At 39.7% G+C, this 17,455-nt stretch overlaps 1 protein-coding gene across 1 annotated transcript; it reads left to right on the forward strand.

Annotated features, from left to right (window-relative positions):
• The first annotated feature begins 446 nt into the window (after positions 1-446).
• Positions 447-17,155, forward strand: rabep2 (rabaptin, RAB GTPase binding effector protein 2). Its single transcript, XM_036589698.1, has 13 exons — positions 447-912; positions 2,956-3,126; positions 3,349-3,437; positions 4,731-5,102; positions 6,119-6,214; positions 6,989-7,087; positions 8,646-8,759; positions 8,845-8,923; positions 9,065-9,076; positions 10,013-10,068; positions 12,074-12,172; positions 12,647-12,763; positions 14,525-17,155. Exons 1-13 carry the CDS (start codon positions 858-860, stop codon positions 14,627-14,629), a joined length of 1,464 nt encoding a protein of 487 aa, XP_036445591.1. The 5' UTR covers positions 447-857; the 3' UTR covers positions 14,630-17,155.
• Positions 17,156-17,455: the final 300 nt, after the last annotated feature.

Consider the following 17,455-nt stretch of genomic DNA (forward strand, 5'->3'; position numbering starts at 1 on the left):
TGCTCTGAGAACGTCTAGAACGAAGCATTTCACATCAAACCATCCTGAAAGACTGATTATATTGTAACGATTTACTCATGAAGACATTTTGAAAAATCGATGGTATTCCCCTTTACGTACAGCGTGTGTTCGTTTCCGCGTGTGTATTTAGCTCTGTGTGGGGACCGAAGGTCCTCAGGATGATGGGGAAGCATATAATTTCTGACTTTGGGGGGACATTTGTTTGCCTTCCCAGAAACGCGGAGGCTACTACTGCATTAAAGGGTTGGGGGGGCGGCAAACTCTGTTAGAGCCCTTGATTTCCAAAGAAACGTTGGATGAGCAGGTGTCTACAAACTTTCGGACATACAGGGGAGCAGTCTGTCAAATAGAAGACCATGGACACACCTCACAAAGGCAGGAATACAAACTCGAATGCGTTTCCCTTCGGGCATGCGCAGTGCGGGGGCCCGCTAACCCTACCCTGCAACGTCAGCTGTCAAGCCGACTGTCAGTGTTTGATTAGATGTAGCTGCGTGTCTGAGTTTGCTGCTCTTTTTAGTCCAGTCTGGAGTCCACGTTCCTCTCCGAAGCTGAGAGGTGAACACTCAGCGGCGGCTCTGGGTTTCAGCGCTTTCAGTTTTCCCTGTGAGGTTTAGGAGGAAGGATGGTTGCGTAATATCCGCAGGGTTAAACCGGGGAAAGTTGTTTCCTCTGAGCTCTCGAGCTGTGTGACTACTCTTTTCATTTCTGGAGCTTTAGGTGAGGATAAATGTGAACAGGAAAGAGAGGTGCATGTCCGTGAACGTAGCATGCTTGCTAATGCTCAACTGAAACTGAAACGGATGGGACGGGTCCACTTTACAGAGTTTTAGAGCATGGAGGAGACGGACAAGCCAGCGGCTGGACAAGCAGAGGACGGCGACACTGCTGGTATGTACGCTAATGACGTTTGCTAGCATTACGACAAAGCGACATGGAAACTGCTTTAAAAAGTTGGGCTTTGTAGCTGTGGTAACGTTACGTCATTTCGTGCTGGACTCGGTTTGCCAGTTCTGTTTATGGTGTAACAACCAGTTAGATAGTTACAACTGTTCATAGTAAGTTAGACATTTTGAACGAAGCTCAATCAGCTTCGTATTGGAATTTCGCCGGTCCACCTTAAATGGTGCGGGAGTTACGTTGTGGCGCCTCTGGACAAGCTAACTTCTGCAGCATTTAAGGTGGACCGGGACAATCTGAGCAAGAAGCTGGCAAATAGGAAGCCAACTTTTAAACCTCATTCATTTTCAACTGTTAATGCTTTTCTTTGGGCTTTTGCGGCTGTTGGAGATGGTTAGGGAGCTAAGATGAATGTTGGCTCATGTAATTTGGTAATAATAAGAAGAATAGTCAGCCATCAACAGGTGGTTAAGTCTTAAACTTGTCTACTGTCGTGGCTTTTAATCGGTAGTTTAAGTAAGTTAGATTCTGAATTGTGTTGGGTTTTGTACCTGAAATCAGAGCTCTGTGTCATTTTGCCATTTCCCACACCATTATTGTCCGATCGCTTGATTTCGTCATGTTCAGAACCGCATTAGCCCAACTAACTGAAGTAATCAGTGATGCGTGGCCACTTCATGAGACATATTAGGTAGCTACCCGAGTCTACACTCGTTGTCCATTTTATCATGTCCATTTACCATATTGGTGGATTTTGTAGTTCTACAATTGCAAATTGTAGTCCATCTGTTTCTCTACATAATTTGTTAGCTTCATGTTCATCAGGACCCCCATAGGACACCCACTGAGCACTTATCTGCTAAGACACAGCACTGCTACTGGAGTTTTTAAACACTGTGGCCACTTACTGTCCACTCTAGACACACCTAACTAGGTGATGTGCCTTGTGGATGTAAAGTCAGAGACGATAGTTCATCTGTTGCCGCACAGATTGTCCTGATCGTCTCCTAGTCTTTCATCAGTGGTCAGTTTCTTGCCACGGGACGCTCTTGGCTGGACATTTTTGGCTGGCGGACTATTCTCAGCCCAGCAGTGACACTGTAGGCCTTTTCCTTTAATCCAGAGTAGGCCTAAGTGTAGACTAATAAAAATGTTCAATTGTGATTCATCATTGGCTCTACAATTAGGCTACGAATAGACTTAATCCATTTGTGGGAAACTGGGAAACTGGTCCTGAGTTATATAAAGGGCCCATATTGTACTTTTTGTAATTTAATTGAATTCTATTTTTGCGGAGGCCTATTTAATTTTATTCATCTTACATGACCATTTTCCAACCTCTCTTTATCTCTAATAATTAAACAGGCTGTTTTTGTTACTGTGACTTTAAGACTTTAAGACATGTAAATGGAATCCGCTCTGAATGGCTGTCCTCTATTGGGCCTCATTCAAAAAGCAGTCTGCGCTGAAACACCCTTTATAGCTTCAACATGAATGTGCGGGTTAACTGATGTCGGCTGTATATGTTGGTTTTTATGTGACTAGAACAGTTAATTCAGAATGGACTGTTTTGCAGCTTAGTTTCCATGTGTGAACTGTATGGACTGGAGAGTGAATAGTATGTTTAAAAACTTCAATAATGTTTGCATAGTCAGTCTCTTTTGTTAAAAAAAAGTGAGGGATGATAACACTGCCCAAATAATAAATGCTCAGTGGTGGTCCTGAGGGGGAACAAAGTAAATAGGGTGCAAACAAATTTTGCAGAGAAACAGATGGACTACAGTCTGTAATTGTAGAACTACAAAGTGCACCTATATTGTAAGTTTCCCTAACAAAATGGGCCATTAGTGTAAATTCAAGGTAGGTGTGTCTAAGAAAGTGGATAGTAAGTGCATATACTACATGCTTCTACTTGGCTACTTTGATAGTGTCTTATCCTGTGTGCCCTATCTTTTGGAATGTAACGAAGACATGAAATAGGAGTTGCACGGGAATGATCAGCTTGGGTCAGTCTCTTTTTAATTTTTCCATTAGGTCCATCTGAAGCTGAATTGAGTCTGCAGATCCAGCTAGTCGACTGCCGAGCACAGCTGGAGCACTGGCAAGGCGTGGCAACGATCTGCGAGCTGAGCAAACAGGAGGAGTTGCAGGAACTACAGAAACATAGCGACCAGGAGATCCAGTCTCTTCAAGAGGCCCTCAGAGGTGAGGAGAGGAACAGAAAGTGAAAGGCAACAGAAGCCAAAGTATGTTGATCTGATGTCACAGTGTTTTTTGTCCCACTCTATCAAGATCGCTTGTGTCATCAAAAAATATGGCACAGTACAAGCTGTTAAAAGAAGTTCAAAAAGCAGAATAGAATTTACAAACATCTAAATAGCATCTAAATGTTCTTTCTGAATCTATTTCCATCTTTCGTTTTCTCAGAGACAGCGGCGCAGTATGAGGCCAGAATATCAGCACTACAGTCAGAGCGTGCTCAGTGGAGGAGAGCAGGACTCACTCCAGATAACAAGGTATGTGTGTGCTTGTTTGTGTTAGCAGAGTTTGATATGCAGGGGGTTTTGAAATGTGCAGAATTTCCCCCATTCAGTTCATACATACACTTGTGATTTGTGCTGTTAGCAGGGCTGAAACAACAATAAAAATCGTTGTCAGATATTTCCGTTGATTTTCGTTTACATTTCTGACATTCAGCCTATTCCAAGTAAATGACTTAACTTGAAGGGGGCAGCAATTTGCTTATAGTGTTGGCCATGTGTGAGCAAATAGCAAAAGAAAAAGAACAAATGTGGCTGAAAGTTAAAAAAGTCCTGGAGCATTTTCTCAAAATGAAGGATAAAGTTGTCATATACAACAAATGCAAGTCTAACTTAGCTTTTCACGAAAGCTTAACATTGCCTTCGACCACTGGAAAAGAAAATATGCTGGTTTAAATTCTGAAGCAGCAGAACGGTCAGAAAATACCAACCTTCCCTCCAAACCGAACTACTCCCTGAGGATATACAGTTTGCACTGTAAGTGAATTGTCATTTACAAACCTTGCAAACATCACTAGAGCTCATCATCCACATCACATTACCAACATTAGTCACTGGAAAGCTCTAAGCCGTATCGGTTTCTTTTATCGGTTTCTTTTATTTTCTTTTAACTATCAAGCGTTAGGCAGCTCATCCTGTCACAGCATTTCATACATTTTTTTTTTTTTACTCATAAAACATTCAAATGGTCTAACCACTGCTGTTTGGAGTCTAACTCAGTTTTTATCTGCCATCTTTTATAGTGAAGCAAAGGATGATGATTTAGATCTGTTTCTGAGCTGTTTGGTTCCAGTGGGTCACATTATAGCCTATTAGAGGGTCTTATTTAGAAGTGCCATTTCTTTAATGTGCTCTGGCAGAGGAAACACAGTGAATCCAAGTGTTTCATGACTGATAGTAAAAACCTAATTTGGTTGGTTGTGTAATTACATAGTCTGCCTGCAACTAACATGGTGTACAAAACCATAATCACTGGCAAAAGGGTTTTGAAAATGGCCTTGAACCAGACTTGAATAATGTCTGCTAAAATAATCAAAATATATAAATAGAATAATTTATTCTGACTGTATATCTGTAAGATTTAACGACAGATAAGTGCTTCACTGACACCCTGAATTTGCACACAAGAGTGCATCAACAGAGTATAATGGGTGTGTGGGAAAACACTGCTGTATATGCAGCTGGAATTAATGCTTAGTATACATTTGAAACACAGCCTTTCTTTCTCTTTGACCTTCTTTCTCCCTTTTTGACTCTCTCTCACTGTAGGACAGTAGAAAGAAGGGAAGGATGGAGGGGGCCTCCCCACCTGCTGAGAAACTCCAGGGTGAGTCTCGGTCCCCCAAAGGTGCTGATGCTGAAGGTGCGGAGGGGGACTGTGAGCCGCGGGAGCTGATGATTGAGCCGTCAGACAGTGAGAGCACAGGACTCCATATGGAAGGATTTTACACCCAGCACTGCGACTCTGCCTCACTCTCCTCCTTCTCCCTCGACACTCCCTCCCTGCCCAGACGCCCACACCCTCAGGATGACACTGCCTCCCTGATTTCTACAGGAACACTGGTGCCCGAAGCCATCTACCTGCCTCCACCAGGGCACAGGCTGGTCACACATGCAGATTGGGATGCACTCCAAGCACAGGTCAGTGCAGTACAACAGCTTTAGTTCTGAATTAGGGGTTGCATGACTTTTAATTTTTACTAATTGACTAGTCATTCAAAGAAGTCTAGTGTAGTCGTAATCATCATATTACCAGGCAGTTTGTAAAAAGCATTCTAATATTAATAATTATAATTATAACAGCACCATAACTATTTGGCCCTTGTCAGAGCCACTCAGGTCTTTATGCCTGCCTATTTCTCTCGTATCCAACATGTCAACTGTGAGAACTGATGTTTTTTGTCCTTCGGTGGTCCCTTTCCATTCAAAACTAGAGTGAATGTTTATGCTACGTGTACACAGAAACACATAGGGGGGTTAGTGCATTTAGCTGTTCTATACTGCATATATCAATACTGAATATGATTTTGCACAATGTTTTGGTGCTGCAGCACCTCTCGTCACGCTTATAGGTGACCACTTTTGGGCCCGGACATTAGCAGTTTAGGTAAAAGTAGCCTGGATGTAGATCAGATGACATGACTCGTCTGACTTGTGATACTGTTTTACTAGACGTCTGAAAGCATCTGAGGCTCAGTCATGCACCACCTCCACAGGCAGTGTCGACAGTAGTGAAGTAGTAGAAGATATTTGGGTGCTTTCGGGAGAATTGTTGACTCAACACTTACTGGTGTGCGTTTCCTTCTCCGATTCAACAATGAAATCCTTTGTTTAGTTAACATTGAGAACCAGGGCGTTGTTATGGCGTCACCTTTTCCCCTTTGCCCTTTCACTTCTGAACGAAACTTCATCATTACTGGTGATCATTACTACTCATCATTACTAATAGACTGGTTATTGCAGAATCTAGTGCAAATGTGATGTTTGTTACTGTACTTAGCAGTCCACTGGGAGGTGAAAAGTCACAAGTTTTGTACTCAGGCTGTATACTATTGCCTAATTTTGCCACTTCTGAGAAAATTGGATTCCTTTTTTGATACTCATGTTTTTTTGTTGTTATGGTTGATTTGTTAAACTGAGGTTTGCTCTGTTGTCAGGTGGCTGAATTACAGGGAGAGTTGACCCAGCTGAGAGAGCAGAAGGCACAGCTTGAGAAAGAGCTGGACACACAGACCACAGAAACCCAGAAACAGGTTTCGAACTCTCAGTTTTCATAAGACCACAGTGTTAACCTTTAGGTCTCAGTCATGGCAACCCTAGTTCTATTTTTTTAATTAAGGAAGGAAATAGTGGTCTATTGAAACTTTGTTGGGCAGAAAGATAAGGCCCAAAATGGGTACTTATTATTATAACCATAATAAGCATAAGATGCATTGCATGTGGTTACAAAGTGAAGAGGATCGTAATATTCAAATAAGGCAGTGATTTAGGGGGAAAATTGCAACATTTATAGCCCCTCATTCCACTGTAGTTAACTTTGTAACTATACATTTGCAGCCATTATCTAGGCCATACAAAAGTGAAAGTAAGATGAAAGAGGAAAAGTGAAAGTTAAAGAATGAGTATTAAGTCAAAAAAAGTGAAAGTAAACTGATTAAAATGAAAACTGAAAAGTTTATGAAAAATGATTGTAATTATTAATGATCCTAAATGGGGAACTTACTTATACAGTACTGTGCAAAAATCGTAGACACCTAAGCGCAATGTTCAAAATCATTTATCTCAGCAATAAGTGTGTTTTTGCTTGAAAAAAAACACCATATATCATTAGAATAAATGCAAATAAACATAAATACACCACAATTAAAAAAAGAATATATATTTTTTTAAAGAACAAGGTATGGTTCCAGATTTCTCTTAAAACTTTTTACAGTACTGTGTACAATACATATATATATATATATAATGAGATGTATGTATGACCCTACATCTTGACATTGCATTAAAAAAGTGTATGTGAAACACAGGTGTCAGCACTCCAGTCTCAGGTACAGACATCTGAGGCCCTCCTCCTGGAGCTGCAGAAATCCTTTAGCCAATCACAGAACGCTGTACAGAGCAGACTGGTGAGTAGAAGTTAATCCAGTCAGAGAGTTTCTTTTATTTGAGGTCAGTGCTGAGGTGTGTGAGTGGGTATTTCTTTGTGCATGTCAGGGCTGCATGATATACCATATTACAATTATATTTCTACATATTGTGATAGTAATATGCCTTGCAATATATTCAGAACACATTGGTGAGTCAGTGAGTTGACGTGGTTAAAGGCTGGCATACAATATTTAGACCTTTTTTTTTTTTTTACCAGTAATGTTTTTTTCAGTGATATCCAGAAACTCCAGAAACTCTTATGGATTATGTGAGAATAGCTCAGTGTGCTCCCAGCACACAACAATAAAACTAGCTTTGTTTCTAAAACATTTTTCATACATACAGCAGCTCAAAGTGCTTTACAAAAAGTAAAGAAAAACTAAAACATAAGATAAAATAGTAATAAAATTAAATCACATACAGTAATATAACATCAAAGGTAAAGTGAAAAGTGCAGTGTAATTGATGTGCACCATAACATTTAAATAAAAGCAACATTTTAAAAAATGTATCTAGATGTTTCTTAAAAATTAGATCTGAACTTAACTCTCTTACTGTAAGAGGTAATGAGTTCAGACAGTTAAGAAACATAATAACAGAAAAATATCACCTGTTGGAACATAAGCAAACATTCATTGAGGTAGACAGGTGCCAGCACATTTAAGCGTTAAAAACTAGTTTTCTTAAGAAGCTTGAAATAGAGAGCATTGCATTACTCGATGCTTAAGATAACAAATGCACACTATGCATTACAACTTTGAGACGTCTATGGTAAGATTCACTTTGTGGTTCATTTTTGGCCTGTTCCTCTTGGCCAAACATCTGGGGTTCCCAAGGTTACCTCTCTGTTGGACTCACAAAATTGCAAATTTTCCATAAATTTTCATTGGGATTGAAGTCTGGAGATTAGCTAGCCAATGCTAGCACCTTCACCTTGAGTTGTTTTGGCTGAATGTGGGGGATGGTTGTCTTGTTAAACCATCCATCTTCTCCCCAGATTCAGTTTTTTGGCCGATTAGATGAAATTATCCTCTAGTGTGTCCCAGTATGTCCTTCATTCATGTTTCCTTCAATGACATGTAATGCCTTAGTACCATTTGCGGAGAAGCTGCCCTATGTCATGTTGCTTTCACCTTTCACCACTGCTTCACTGTGGGTATAGGTTTTTTTTAAATTACACAACAAATTATTTGTTCTCCAAACATGATGAGCTGAATTATTGCCAAAGAGTTTTAGTTTTTGTTTTGCCAAACAGAAAGTTCTGAGTTCTGATTCATGTAAATGCTTGTGTGCAAATTTTAGACATGCATCTCTGTGCAGGGGAGTTTTGCATGGGGTGTAGTAGGGCTGAAAAATGTATTATTTTTATATTGTGTAATTTAAGAGAGCGCAATTGTCAAATTGCAAGAGCTATGATTAAAAAAAAATGATAGTATATTGCCTAGCCCTGCCACAAATGCAAAGGTCAGTATTGAAATAACAATTAAAAAGCAATTTACTCTGATGTGGATTGTAACTGCACCTTGTCTTGTGTAGACAGAGCTGTCTCTCTCTCAGAGGAGAGTGTACAGTGAGCTGTCCAGGCTGAAGGGAGAAGAGGCCGATGAGAGCAGCACAACAGAAGATGAACACCCACCGCTGTTTCTACAGGTAACAGACAGGCTGTGGGGGGGGAGGGGGTGTATGAGAAATAGAGAAAAGGAGAGATGAATTAAGTCAGTGTTTGTCTGTGTAGGGGGCACACTCTGAAGAGAGGCTGCGTATTGAAATAGTGAACTTGAAGGAACAGTTGGAGATGCGCACGGAAGAAAGTGGTTTGTCCTTTCATTTCTTTTTGTTTCCTTCATACACTTCAGCATTTTCAAACGAACAGTGTTTTTCTGGTGTGTATTTAAACTGTGCTCCATATAGTAACTGATGCCTTCTTTCCATTTTCTCCTCTTTCCATTTCACAGAGGTCTTAGAAGGTGAGTTGAAAACATACATACATACTTACTTACACACATACAAACATATATACAAACAAACATAAATAAATAAATAAATGAATACATTGTGTGTAGTTGTGTACTGTGTGCAACAGTACTAATAAGTAGGAGGGATAGGAGCATGTTTACCACTGTATTACATCACCTTTCCTTTTAACAACACTTACGAGCCCAACTGATTCAGTTTCGAAAGTGTTCAGAAGTCTTTAGCTGCATATCCATACCTGGCCTTCGCTGTTATATTTTGCACTTCACAAAACACCACACATTTTCAAACTGAGACCCCTTGACCATAAGATGACACAGCCATGCTGCAGAATGTGGCTGGGTTTTTGTCATGTTGTCCAGGACGTCCCTGAAAAAGACGCTGTCTGGAAGGCAGCATATGTTGCTCAAAAAAGTTAATGGTGTTAATGGTGCCATGTGCACTAATACACGCCATACAATGACAGATCCTGGCTTTTGAACATTATGCTGGTAACCGTCCTGTTGGTCCTTTTCTTCTTTGTCCCAAATGTCCATTATTTCTAAAAAAAAAAAAAAGCAGTCTGAAAAGTTGACTCATCAGACCACAGTACACACTTCTGCTGTTCATCAGTCCATTTCAAATGAGTTGGAGCCTAGGCAAGTCAGCAGTGTCCCTGTACATTGCTGATGCATGGCTTCTGCTGTGCATAATGCAGTCTTAACTTGCATTTGTGGTGGCAAAATTAATTTTACAAATCACTTTGTTCTGTTTTTATTTGCATTTCACACACTGTCCAAGTTTTTTGGAAATGAGGTTTGTAGAACAAATCATAAATATTGTCTCTGTTAGTTAAACACTACCATGCTTTTGGGAAAATAGGCCCAGTATGATTGGTCTGCTGTGAGCATGTGTGATTCAGTGTGTTTGTTCTTTCCCTCATTTCTCAGCCCAGCTCTCCAGCCTGAAAATAGAGACGGATCGCATCCAAAGCGAAAAAGATAAGGTTAGTATGGATTTATAAACAAGGATGCACAAGGTCATTTATGTCAAACATATCTTAGCACCCCTTTTTGAAGTACGTGTGGGGTGTTTTTGAGCTGAACACTGTTGGAGTTATTTTAAGCAATGTCCATTATATGTGATGTAATGGAAAAGTTAATAATTTACTCTCCCCAGTCCTGAAAGTAAAACCCCATGTTTTTCCTCCTCTTGTGACTGATAAACATGAATGAGAGAGCCAAGATGAAGTCAAGGTCCAGCTATTACTGCTATACTTGTGCCCTGTTTATACCTGATATTAACATCTACATTGGGTGATCTGCTAACTTGAGTGATCAAGTGGACAGTATATGTATAGATGTATGGATGTTCACACTTGGTATTTCCTTGTATCTTAAATGATCAGGCATTGTGATTGGAGGAACAGTGCCATGCACATATACTACATCAGTTGCTTGCTTTGTTTGTTGTCAAACAAAAATGTCCTGCAAGTCCTTGTTCGTGTACACATCACTTGTCACGTTCCAGTCCTCGTGGGCCAAAACACTGCAGACTTCAGCACACTGCCTCATTGAACTCACCTGATTCAGCTCATCAGCTAATTAGCAAGGCCTTCATGAACTGAATTCAGAGCGTTAGATCAGGGTAAATGCTAATCTCTGCAGCACTTTGGCCCGGAGAGGCCCCAGTTTGACACTCTTACAACCATTTAGATCGCAGAGAGTTATAATGCAGTTTACAAACTAATTGAGAAGAGGCAAAGAAAGAAACTGCTTTCATCTTCTCTGTGATAATGCAGTTGTTCAGATGGTCCTTCTTTTTTTGCCGAGGACCATTCTGAACACTTAACACTACAAATGTTTAGTGATCATTTGGTCACAGTGCACATTGAACCTGATTCATATGTGTACAAAGCATTGTTCACATATGATCAGTCCACCCAAGATAAGGTTTAATGAGGCCTGAGCCACATTCACATTACCAAATTGAATCGGCAGAAATCTGATTTTTTGCTTTAATGTAACACAAATCTTATATTTTCAGAGTTGTATGGACACACAAATCTGATCATTTTGAATCAGATCGGAACAACTTTCATGTGGTGTTCTAGATTGTATACGTATCCGATTTGTGCATGTGCGACCTTTAAGTTGCACTTTGTAATATTTGGGAATTTGGAGACCTCTCTGGTGTAAAAATGTAATTACACACAAAGTGCAAGCATGTTGAAACAGTACTCAAAGAGAACTTAGTCAAAACGTGGTGGAAGACATGTCTTCAAAGGATATATGTAAATAACATTAATATGTAAAAATGTATGACAGGAGCTAAAAAACCCCAGAAAATCCAACCTAACGCCTTTAACTTTTAAATTGTTATTTTGGGCTTTACAGGGCGACTCGCAGCGCATGCACACCATATTTGAACCTTTTTTTCTCCTGATTCAGTAATGCTACTTCTTTCAATTTAACAAAATTGTTAACCGAAGTGTTGCTTTAGAACAGTTACATCAGAATTCATGTTGCTTGCAGCATTATTAGTAGCAGCAGCACCTAGATAGTGCCAGTAAAAAGGCTTGTTCTGCTAGTTAGTTTGTTCATCACGCATGTGGTTCATTAACGTGAACATTGTTGATCAGGCTTGGTGCATGCAGATTGTTTCGGGGAGACTTAAGACACTTCATGAATGGGAAGTATGAAAGGTCGGACCTGAGCAAAAAAACTGAATTGAGCAATGTGGCTTGTAATGTGATTGTAACCTTAGTTAAACTGCTTAGCTAAATGCTTTTCAATCCTGGCGTACACTTGCTCTGAACATTGGGGTGTCTCTACATAAAGACTTTTATTAATCTATATTTTGTACTAACATGTTTTGTTTGAAAAGCCATTTGTTTTAGCCCCCCTCCCCCCAAAGTAGAGGGAAAGAGAGTGCAGTGTTCATATGACTTATCTAATTTGATTTCAGTTAGTTACAGTGTATTTTAATAATGTGTGTATTTGTGTGTGTAGTTGGAGAGTGAGTTGCAAGAGTGTCGCACTGAGCTGCAGGGCCTTCGGGTGGCGCTCTCACACCTACAAAGAGACAGCAAGACACAGAGCCACGACAAGGTAGAATTGATCTCTGTCTTTATATCTGTTCAAATGGTTGTGTAATCCCGCTGTCTCTTATAACATGTGTTCTCTCTCTCTCTCTCTCTCTCTCTCCCTCTCCCTCTCCCTCTCCCTCTCCCTCTCTCCTGCCCTCCCTTCCGCTCTCCCTCTCTCTCCCTCCCTCCCTCTCTCCTTCTCTCCCTCCCTCTCTCCTTCTCTCCCTCCCTCCCTCCCTCTCTCCTTCTCTCCCTCCCTCTCTCCTTCTCTCCCTCCCTCTCTCCTTCTCTCCCTCTCTCCCTCCCTCTCTCCTTCTCTCCCTCTCTCCCTCCCTCTCTCCCTCTCTCTCTCCCTCCCTCCCTCTCTCTCTCCCTTCCTCCCTCTCTCTCTCCCTCCCTCCCTTCCTCCCTCTCTCCCTCCCTCCCTCTCTCCCAATCTCTCCCTCTCTCTCTCTCTCTCTCTCCCCATCTATCTCTCTGTCTCTGTCTGTTTCAGACGGTTCTTCAGCAGCAGTGTTTAGAGATGCGCAGTCAGGTGATCAGTTTGCGCTCTCAGCTGGACACCAGTCAGGCCGTGCAGAGGGACTTTGTGCAGCTGTCGCAGTCATTGCAGGTATACACAGCTGTGATTGAGGATCAGGACCGTTCCCTCAGTTAGCTCTGACAGCACACATAAACACTGTTCTGCCCCTGTGGCCACTTTTTTATCAGTCTGTACAAACAGATGAAGCCCTTAAACTGCAGTCTTATATTAACTTCACTGGACACTTATTCTTTAGTAACTACTATAAATTACGAGATATAACGTGTTCTAAAGGTAGTGATTCAGCAGCAGTGATCTGAAGGTTGTGATTTAGTGGCATGGATTTTGAAATGTTATATTTGATTATTTTGGATGGGCAATAATCTATCAAAATATTTTTCAAATGAGTACATTCATCATCACATAAAAAATAGTTTATTAAAAATTCTTGATTTTTTACGTTTTTTATAGTCTGTATACTACTAATGTGTAAATAGTTCCTCTAATCACATTTGTGTATTTGGTGCATTTTAAAAAATAAATCAGAATTGTGGAGAAATCTGACATTTCATGATGCATTGAATCGCTTCCTCGAATCGAAACAGAGAACTGATTCACTGTTATCCCTGAGATTTACACCTGTAGTAAGTTATGAAATTAAAGAGAGGAATCGAAGGTGGGCCCAGATACAGCAATATGCAAGTTATAGACCATTTTGTTTATTTAATATCCAGTCAAAATGGCTATTGTGTTTTCAGTTATTCATTTTTCAGCATCACACAAAAAAACTAATACAGAAAACTGAACAACCACATATAATATTACATTTTAAGTATTTAGTGCATCCTTTATTACAGCTTCCATTCTTTTCAGAAGACTTGCTTTAGGTTTTCCGAAGAAATATGCAAGGATGCAGTACAGTCTTAGAAGTTGTTTGCATTTTCTACTCCTCAGAATCCAAGTAATTCCAAACATCTTCAGTAATGTTGAGGTCTGGACTATAGGTCTTGTGGCGTGGGGAAATTTTCAGTGTTATGTGTAGGGAAATCCCACAAATTAATGTAAGGTCCAAATAATATGATGTCACTTAATAATTAGCATATATAAATAATACATAACAGCAAAATAATGAAGCATAAACTCATTCTAAATAGAAGCAACCAATCACATGATTCATTGTATTTTGTGTTACAATAACGGCGGAGCCTTTAGACAGTCACACGGCCACTGCTGTGGAAAGTGTGCTTAGTAAAGGTGAGTATGCGAGAATAACCATGACAAAAGTGAAGTCTGACCTATGGCAGTAATTTTCAGCCATGACTAACGCAGGTGGAAACCAGTTATCCAAATCTGGTGGCGGGAGTAGGAGAGAGACAAAATGTTTAGGTTGTGGGCAGGAGGTTTTCTGCTGGAGTGGGCGGGCGTGGGACTGAAAAATCGATCCTGTGCAAACCTCTAGTCTGGAGTCTGGGGTGGCCAGTCTAGTGTTCAGATAACATCAGCAGCTTAGTTTGATTTTCAAATTTTGCTTTTCTTAGCAATGGTTTCTTGACAGCTACACATCCTTTCAGGCCCATAAAGTTGAGTTGTCTTCTCACAGTGGAAGGATGGGCAGAAAGATCTGAAGCAAGCATGGAATTAGATTTTCTCCTATCTCTCAAAGATGAAAGCTTGACTGGAAACTGAGTAAATGCAGGGTGGTCTCTGACTTTTGCACTGTACTGTATGGGCCCTTGGTGTTTAAGGGCCTAGTTATATTTGACTATATTTTCTGTGTGCTGCTTTGTATTACAATAAATCTTCTGAGGCTAACAAATACTGAAGCTTTCTGTACTACTTTCCTCTTTTCAGGTGAAGTTGGAGCAGATTCGTCAGGCAGACTCTTTGGACCAAGTGAGGCAGATCCTTGGGGAAGGACTTGAAGTAGACAGTGACCAGCCCAGCAGTGCCACGTGAGCTAGCTGGAGACCATCACCCTTTTGTGGACCAAAGTGAAAAGACATCAGAAATCAGCATCAATCTTTTAAAGTGTTTGGTTAAATAAGGAGACGTGCCATGTCTTTCAGTGGACACTGTATTTACACTTCTGTTTAACTGAAATATGACAAACATTTTACGTGCTAAGCTTAATATACACAGAACTAAGCTTAATATTTTCGGAAACTGGACTAACAACTGGTTCTACTTGAATTTTAAGCTTTCATAACAGTTCATAAACTTTTTACAGGTCTTTTTTCATGATCTCGTGTGTGTTAACGAGACAAGGTAACTGTAATCTAAGGGTGTCAATGAGACTCTTTTGGCGAGTCTTCCTTATACTTCCTGCTGTCTTTGTTAACACACACAAACAACACCTAACTTCCTGAACTTGTTCATTCCTCATTTTTGTTTCTATCACCAGCTAAACTTTCATAACTGTGAGAAACTCTTAATAGAAGTGCCACACTTGGTTTTTGCACACTGTTTGATGCTACTGAAAAGGCTGGTGATATCACTATGATTCCATAACTGTCCGAGCCAGAGAGCAGACTCGACATCTGCATCGTTATGTCATAGCTGTGTTAATAGGAACTTAGAACATTGACGGTTGTAGGGACGGCTACAGTTACCAAAAATAAATCTGTGTTAGCTAAGCAGCAACTCTTACATGATGGCTTGACAGTCTTTGCTCACAAATTAACTACTGAGATCTAATAAAATAATAGAAAAGTCATGAGGATATCAAAGTTGAGCGAACGTGATCGCTGCTGTTGCGCCTGGTATCAATTGAAACTGATGACGTTCAGAAAAATGGAAAAATTGGCTACGTTAATGTGCCGGTATCCTACATTTTACTTGTTCTTTTCCATCTTATGTCCACTTTTTTATCTCTTAGGTTTAAATAGGTTGGTTAGGGTACCTTTTATATATGTAAATGACCTTTGTTCTGATTGGCTATCCTGTATTGTTGCTCACTGAAAAGCAGTCCAGATTTTATATATATATATATACTGAAAACTGTGTCCTCAGGTTCCATATGTAGACTGTATTGCATAGGTGGGGGCCATTTATGTGGGGCCCCCATTAATATGGGGACCATTTTAAACTGTAAACAATGTTTACATCAACTTTAAAAAAGTAAAAAAAAAAAAATGTTTTTCCATGAGACGGGCCCTTCAATCAGTCTTTCTCTATAGTCATTTAAGAAATATTGTCGTTATCAATAAATAATATTAGAATTTAATGGACAATAAAAATGTAAAATTAACTAAATTTCACATTTTTGTGACTAGTCCGACTGGTGTTGCTTCAATAAAACAACAGGGCTAGGGAGGAAAAAGAATGAAAGGCTATATTGACAAGAAGCAGCAGTCAAATTATCACATGCAAAACAGCCTTTTTTTTTCTTTTTCTTTTTTTTTCAGGCCCCCATAGCCGTCCCTAATGACAAACTACTGTCTGGGACAGAAATCTCTATTTCTTTGTTGTCTAAAACTCATTCACATTTACCTGTTACAAACAATGGCACCACAATAAACATTAAGTCTCCCAGTCATGACAAATAAAGACAAGAACACCTCTTTATTTTACAGCAGCGCAGACCAGCATAAGGAGGGAAAGAGCACATGTAGGAAAAGAATAAAATATGCTAGTCTTAGATATTAAACATACACAATACACTTGCCATAACATTTGTGTGTGGGGACATTTGGGGACAGCGTTAATGGCTGTGAGTCAGTCTCTCAGATCAAGCCTATACAAAAGGAATTATGTCTGGGCATTTCACTGACCAAGACTGCCCATGATAAGACACTGGAACACTCTTCAGAAACACATGTTGTGCTGCAGGGAATAAAACAGACTGGTGTTTTAACTTGCCATCCTCGTTTTGTTTTTTGGCCAAATAGAAATACCTTTGCAGTCATGTGTGAAAACAAGTTAACACATCCTCTAAAATGAACAGGCTTAAATAGTGCATTTTTCAGCAAATTTTAGTGCATAATTTTCATTTATATGCTGAGTTTAACATACTGAGGAAAAAAAAACTAAAATATGGTCTGTGGAAAAGTTACAGCACATTTTATGTTTTATTTTTTTTCCAATATGTTAAATGTGTTCTCTGTAGAGGATGTGTTAACTTATTTTCACATAATTTGACCAGGAGTGTCCAAACTTTTGCATACAATTGTATGTATAAACTGTCCTGGGACCCGATATGATGAGATTTTTAACCACTTTTAGTTTAAGCCTAGGCTTAATCATTGTCTGGGACACTAGTCCTGTATGTATTTTAAGTAACTCTGTAGGAATAGATGTATTGATCATGTGATCTATATCCTAATAATATTCATCATGTTTAGTGTGCTCTTCTGGGGTTTATTAATCATACAACAGTTATTTAACTGTTGTCTTTACAACAGACATTTTCTGTTTGGTTTTGTTTTCCTTTTGGACTTTATCATTCCTTTTAAACATATTTTATTAAACTGTCCTTTCACTCAACAGTTGACTGCTGAGTTATTGCTGAGATATATCATTTTATGTAATCATCAGAGCTGTCAAGTATTTAAAGTAATATGATTCATTTTGAGTAATAATTTTGTGTAATCACGATCAATTGCATCTTTCTTAAAGTTTCATTAGAAATTTCCTTAGCGGTTAGCCTCTCACACTCGTTCTCGCTCAGAGGCTTGTGGATTCTTGTTTCAGTGGATGGTCTCAAGGGGAACCGGAGCTTTCCACTTTTACTGTTGCTTTTGTTGGTTTGCTGCTCATTGATTAATCTGTATTTCTCAGGCAAGC

This window comes from Colossoma macropomum, unplaced genomic scaffold (assembly GCF_904425465.1).
Source record: "Colossoma macropomum unplaced genomic scaffold, Colossoma_macropomum, whole genome shotgun sequence".
NCBI classification, from domain to species: domain Eukaryota; kingdom Metazoa; phylum Chordata; class Actinopteri; order Characiformes; family Serrasalmidae; genus Colossoma; species Colossoma macropomum.

Excerpts from the sequence above, each read along its gene's own strand:
- rabep2 (XM_036589698.1), top strand. The coding sequence starts at position 858 with ATGGAGGAGACGGACAAGCCAGCGGCTGGACAAGCAGAGGACGGCGAC. Across the intron at positions 5,103-6,118 it reads GGGATGCACTCCAAGCACAG|GTGGCTGAATTACAGGGAGA; the intron begins GTCAGTGCAGTA and ends CTCTGTTGTCAG. Across the intron at positions 12,173-12,646 it reads AGACACAGAGCCACGACAAG|ACGGTTCTTCAGCAGCAGTG; the intron begins GTAGAATTGATC and ends TGTCTGTTTCAG.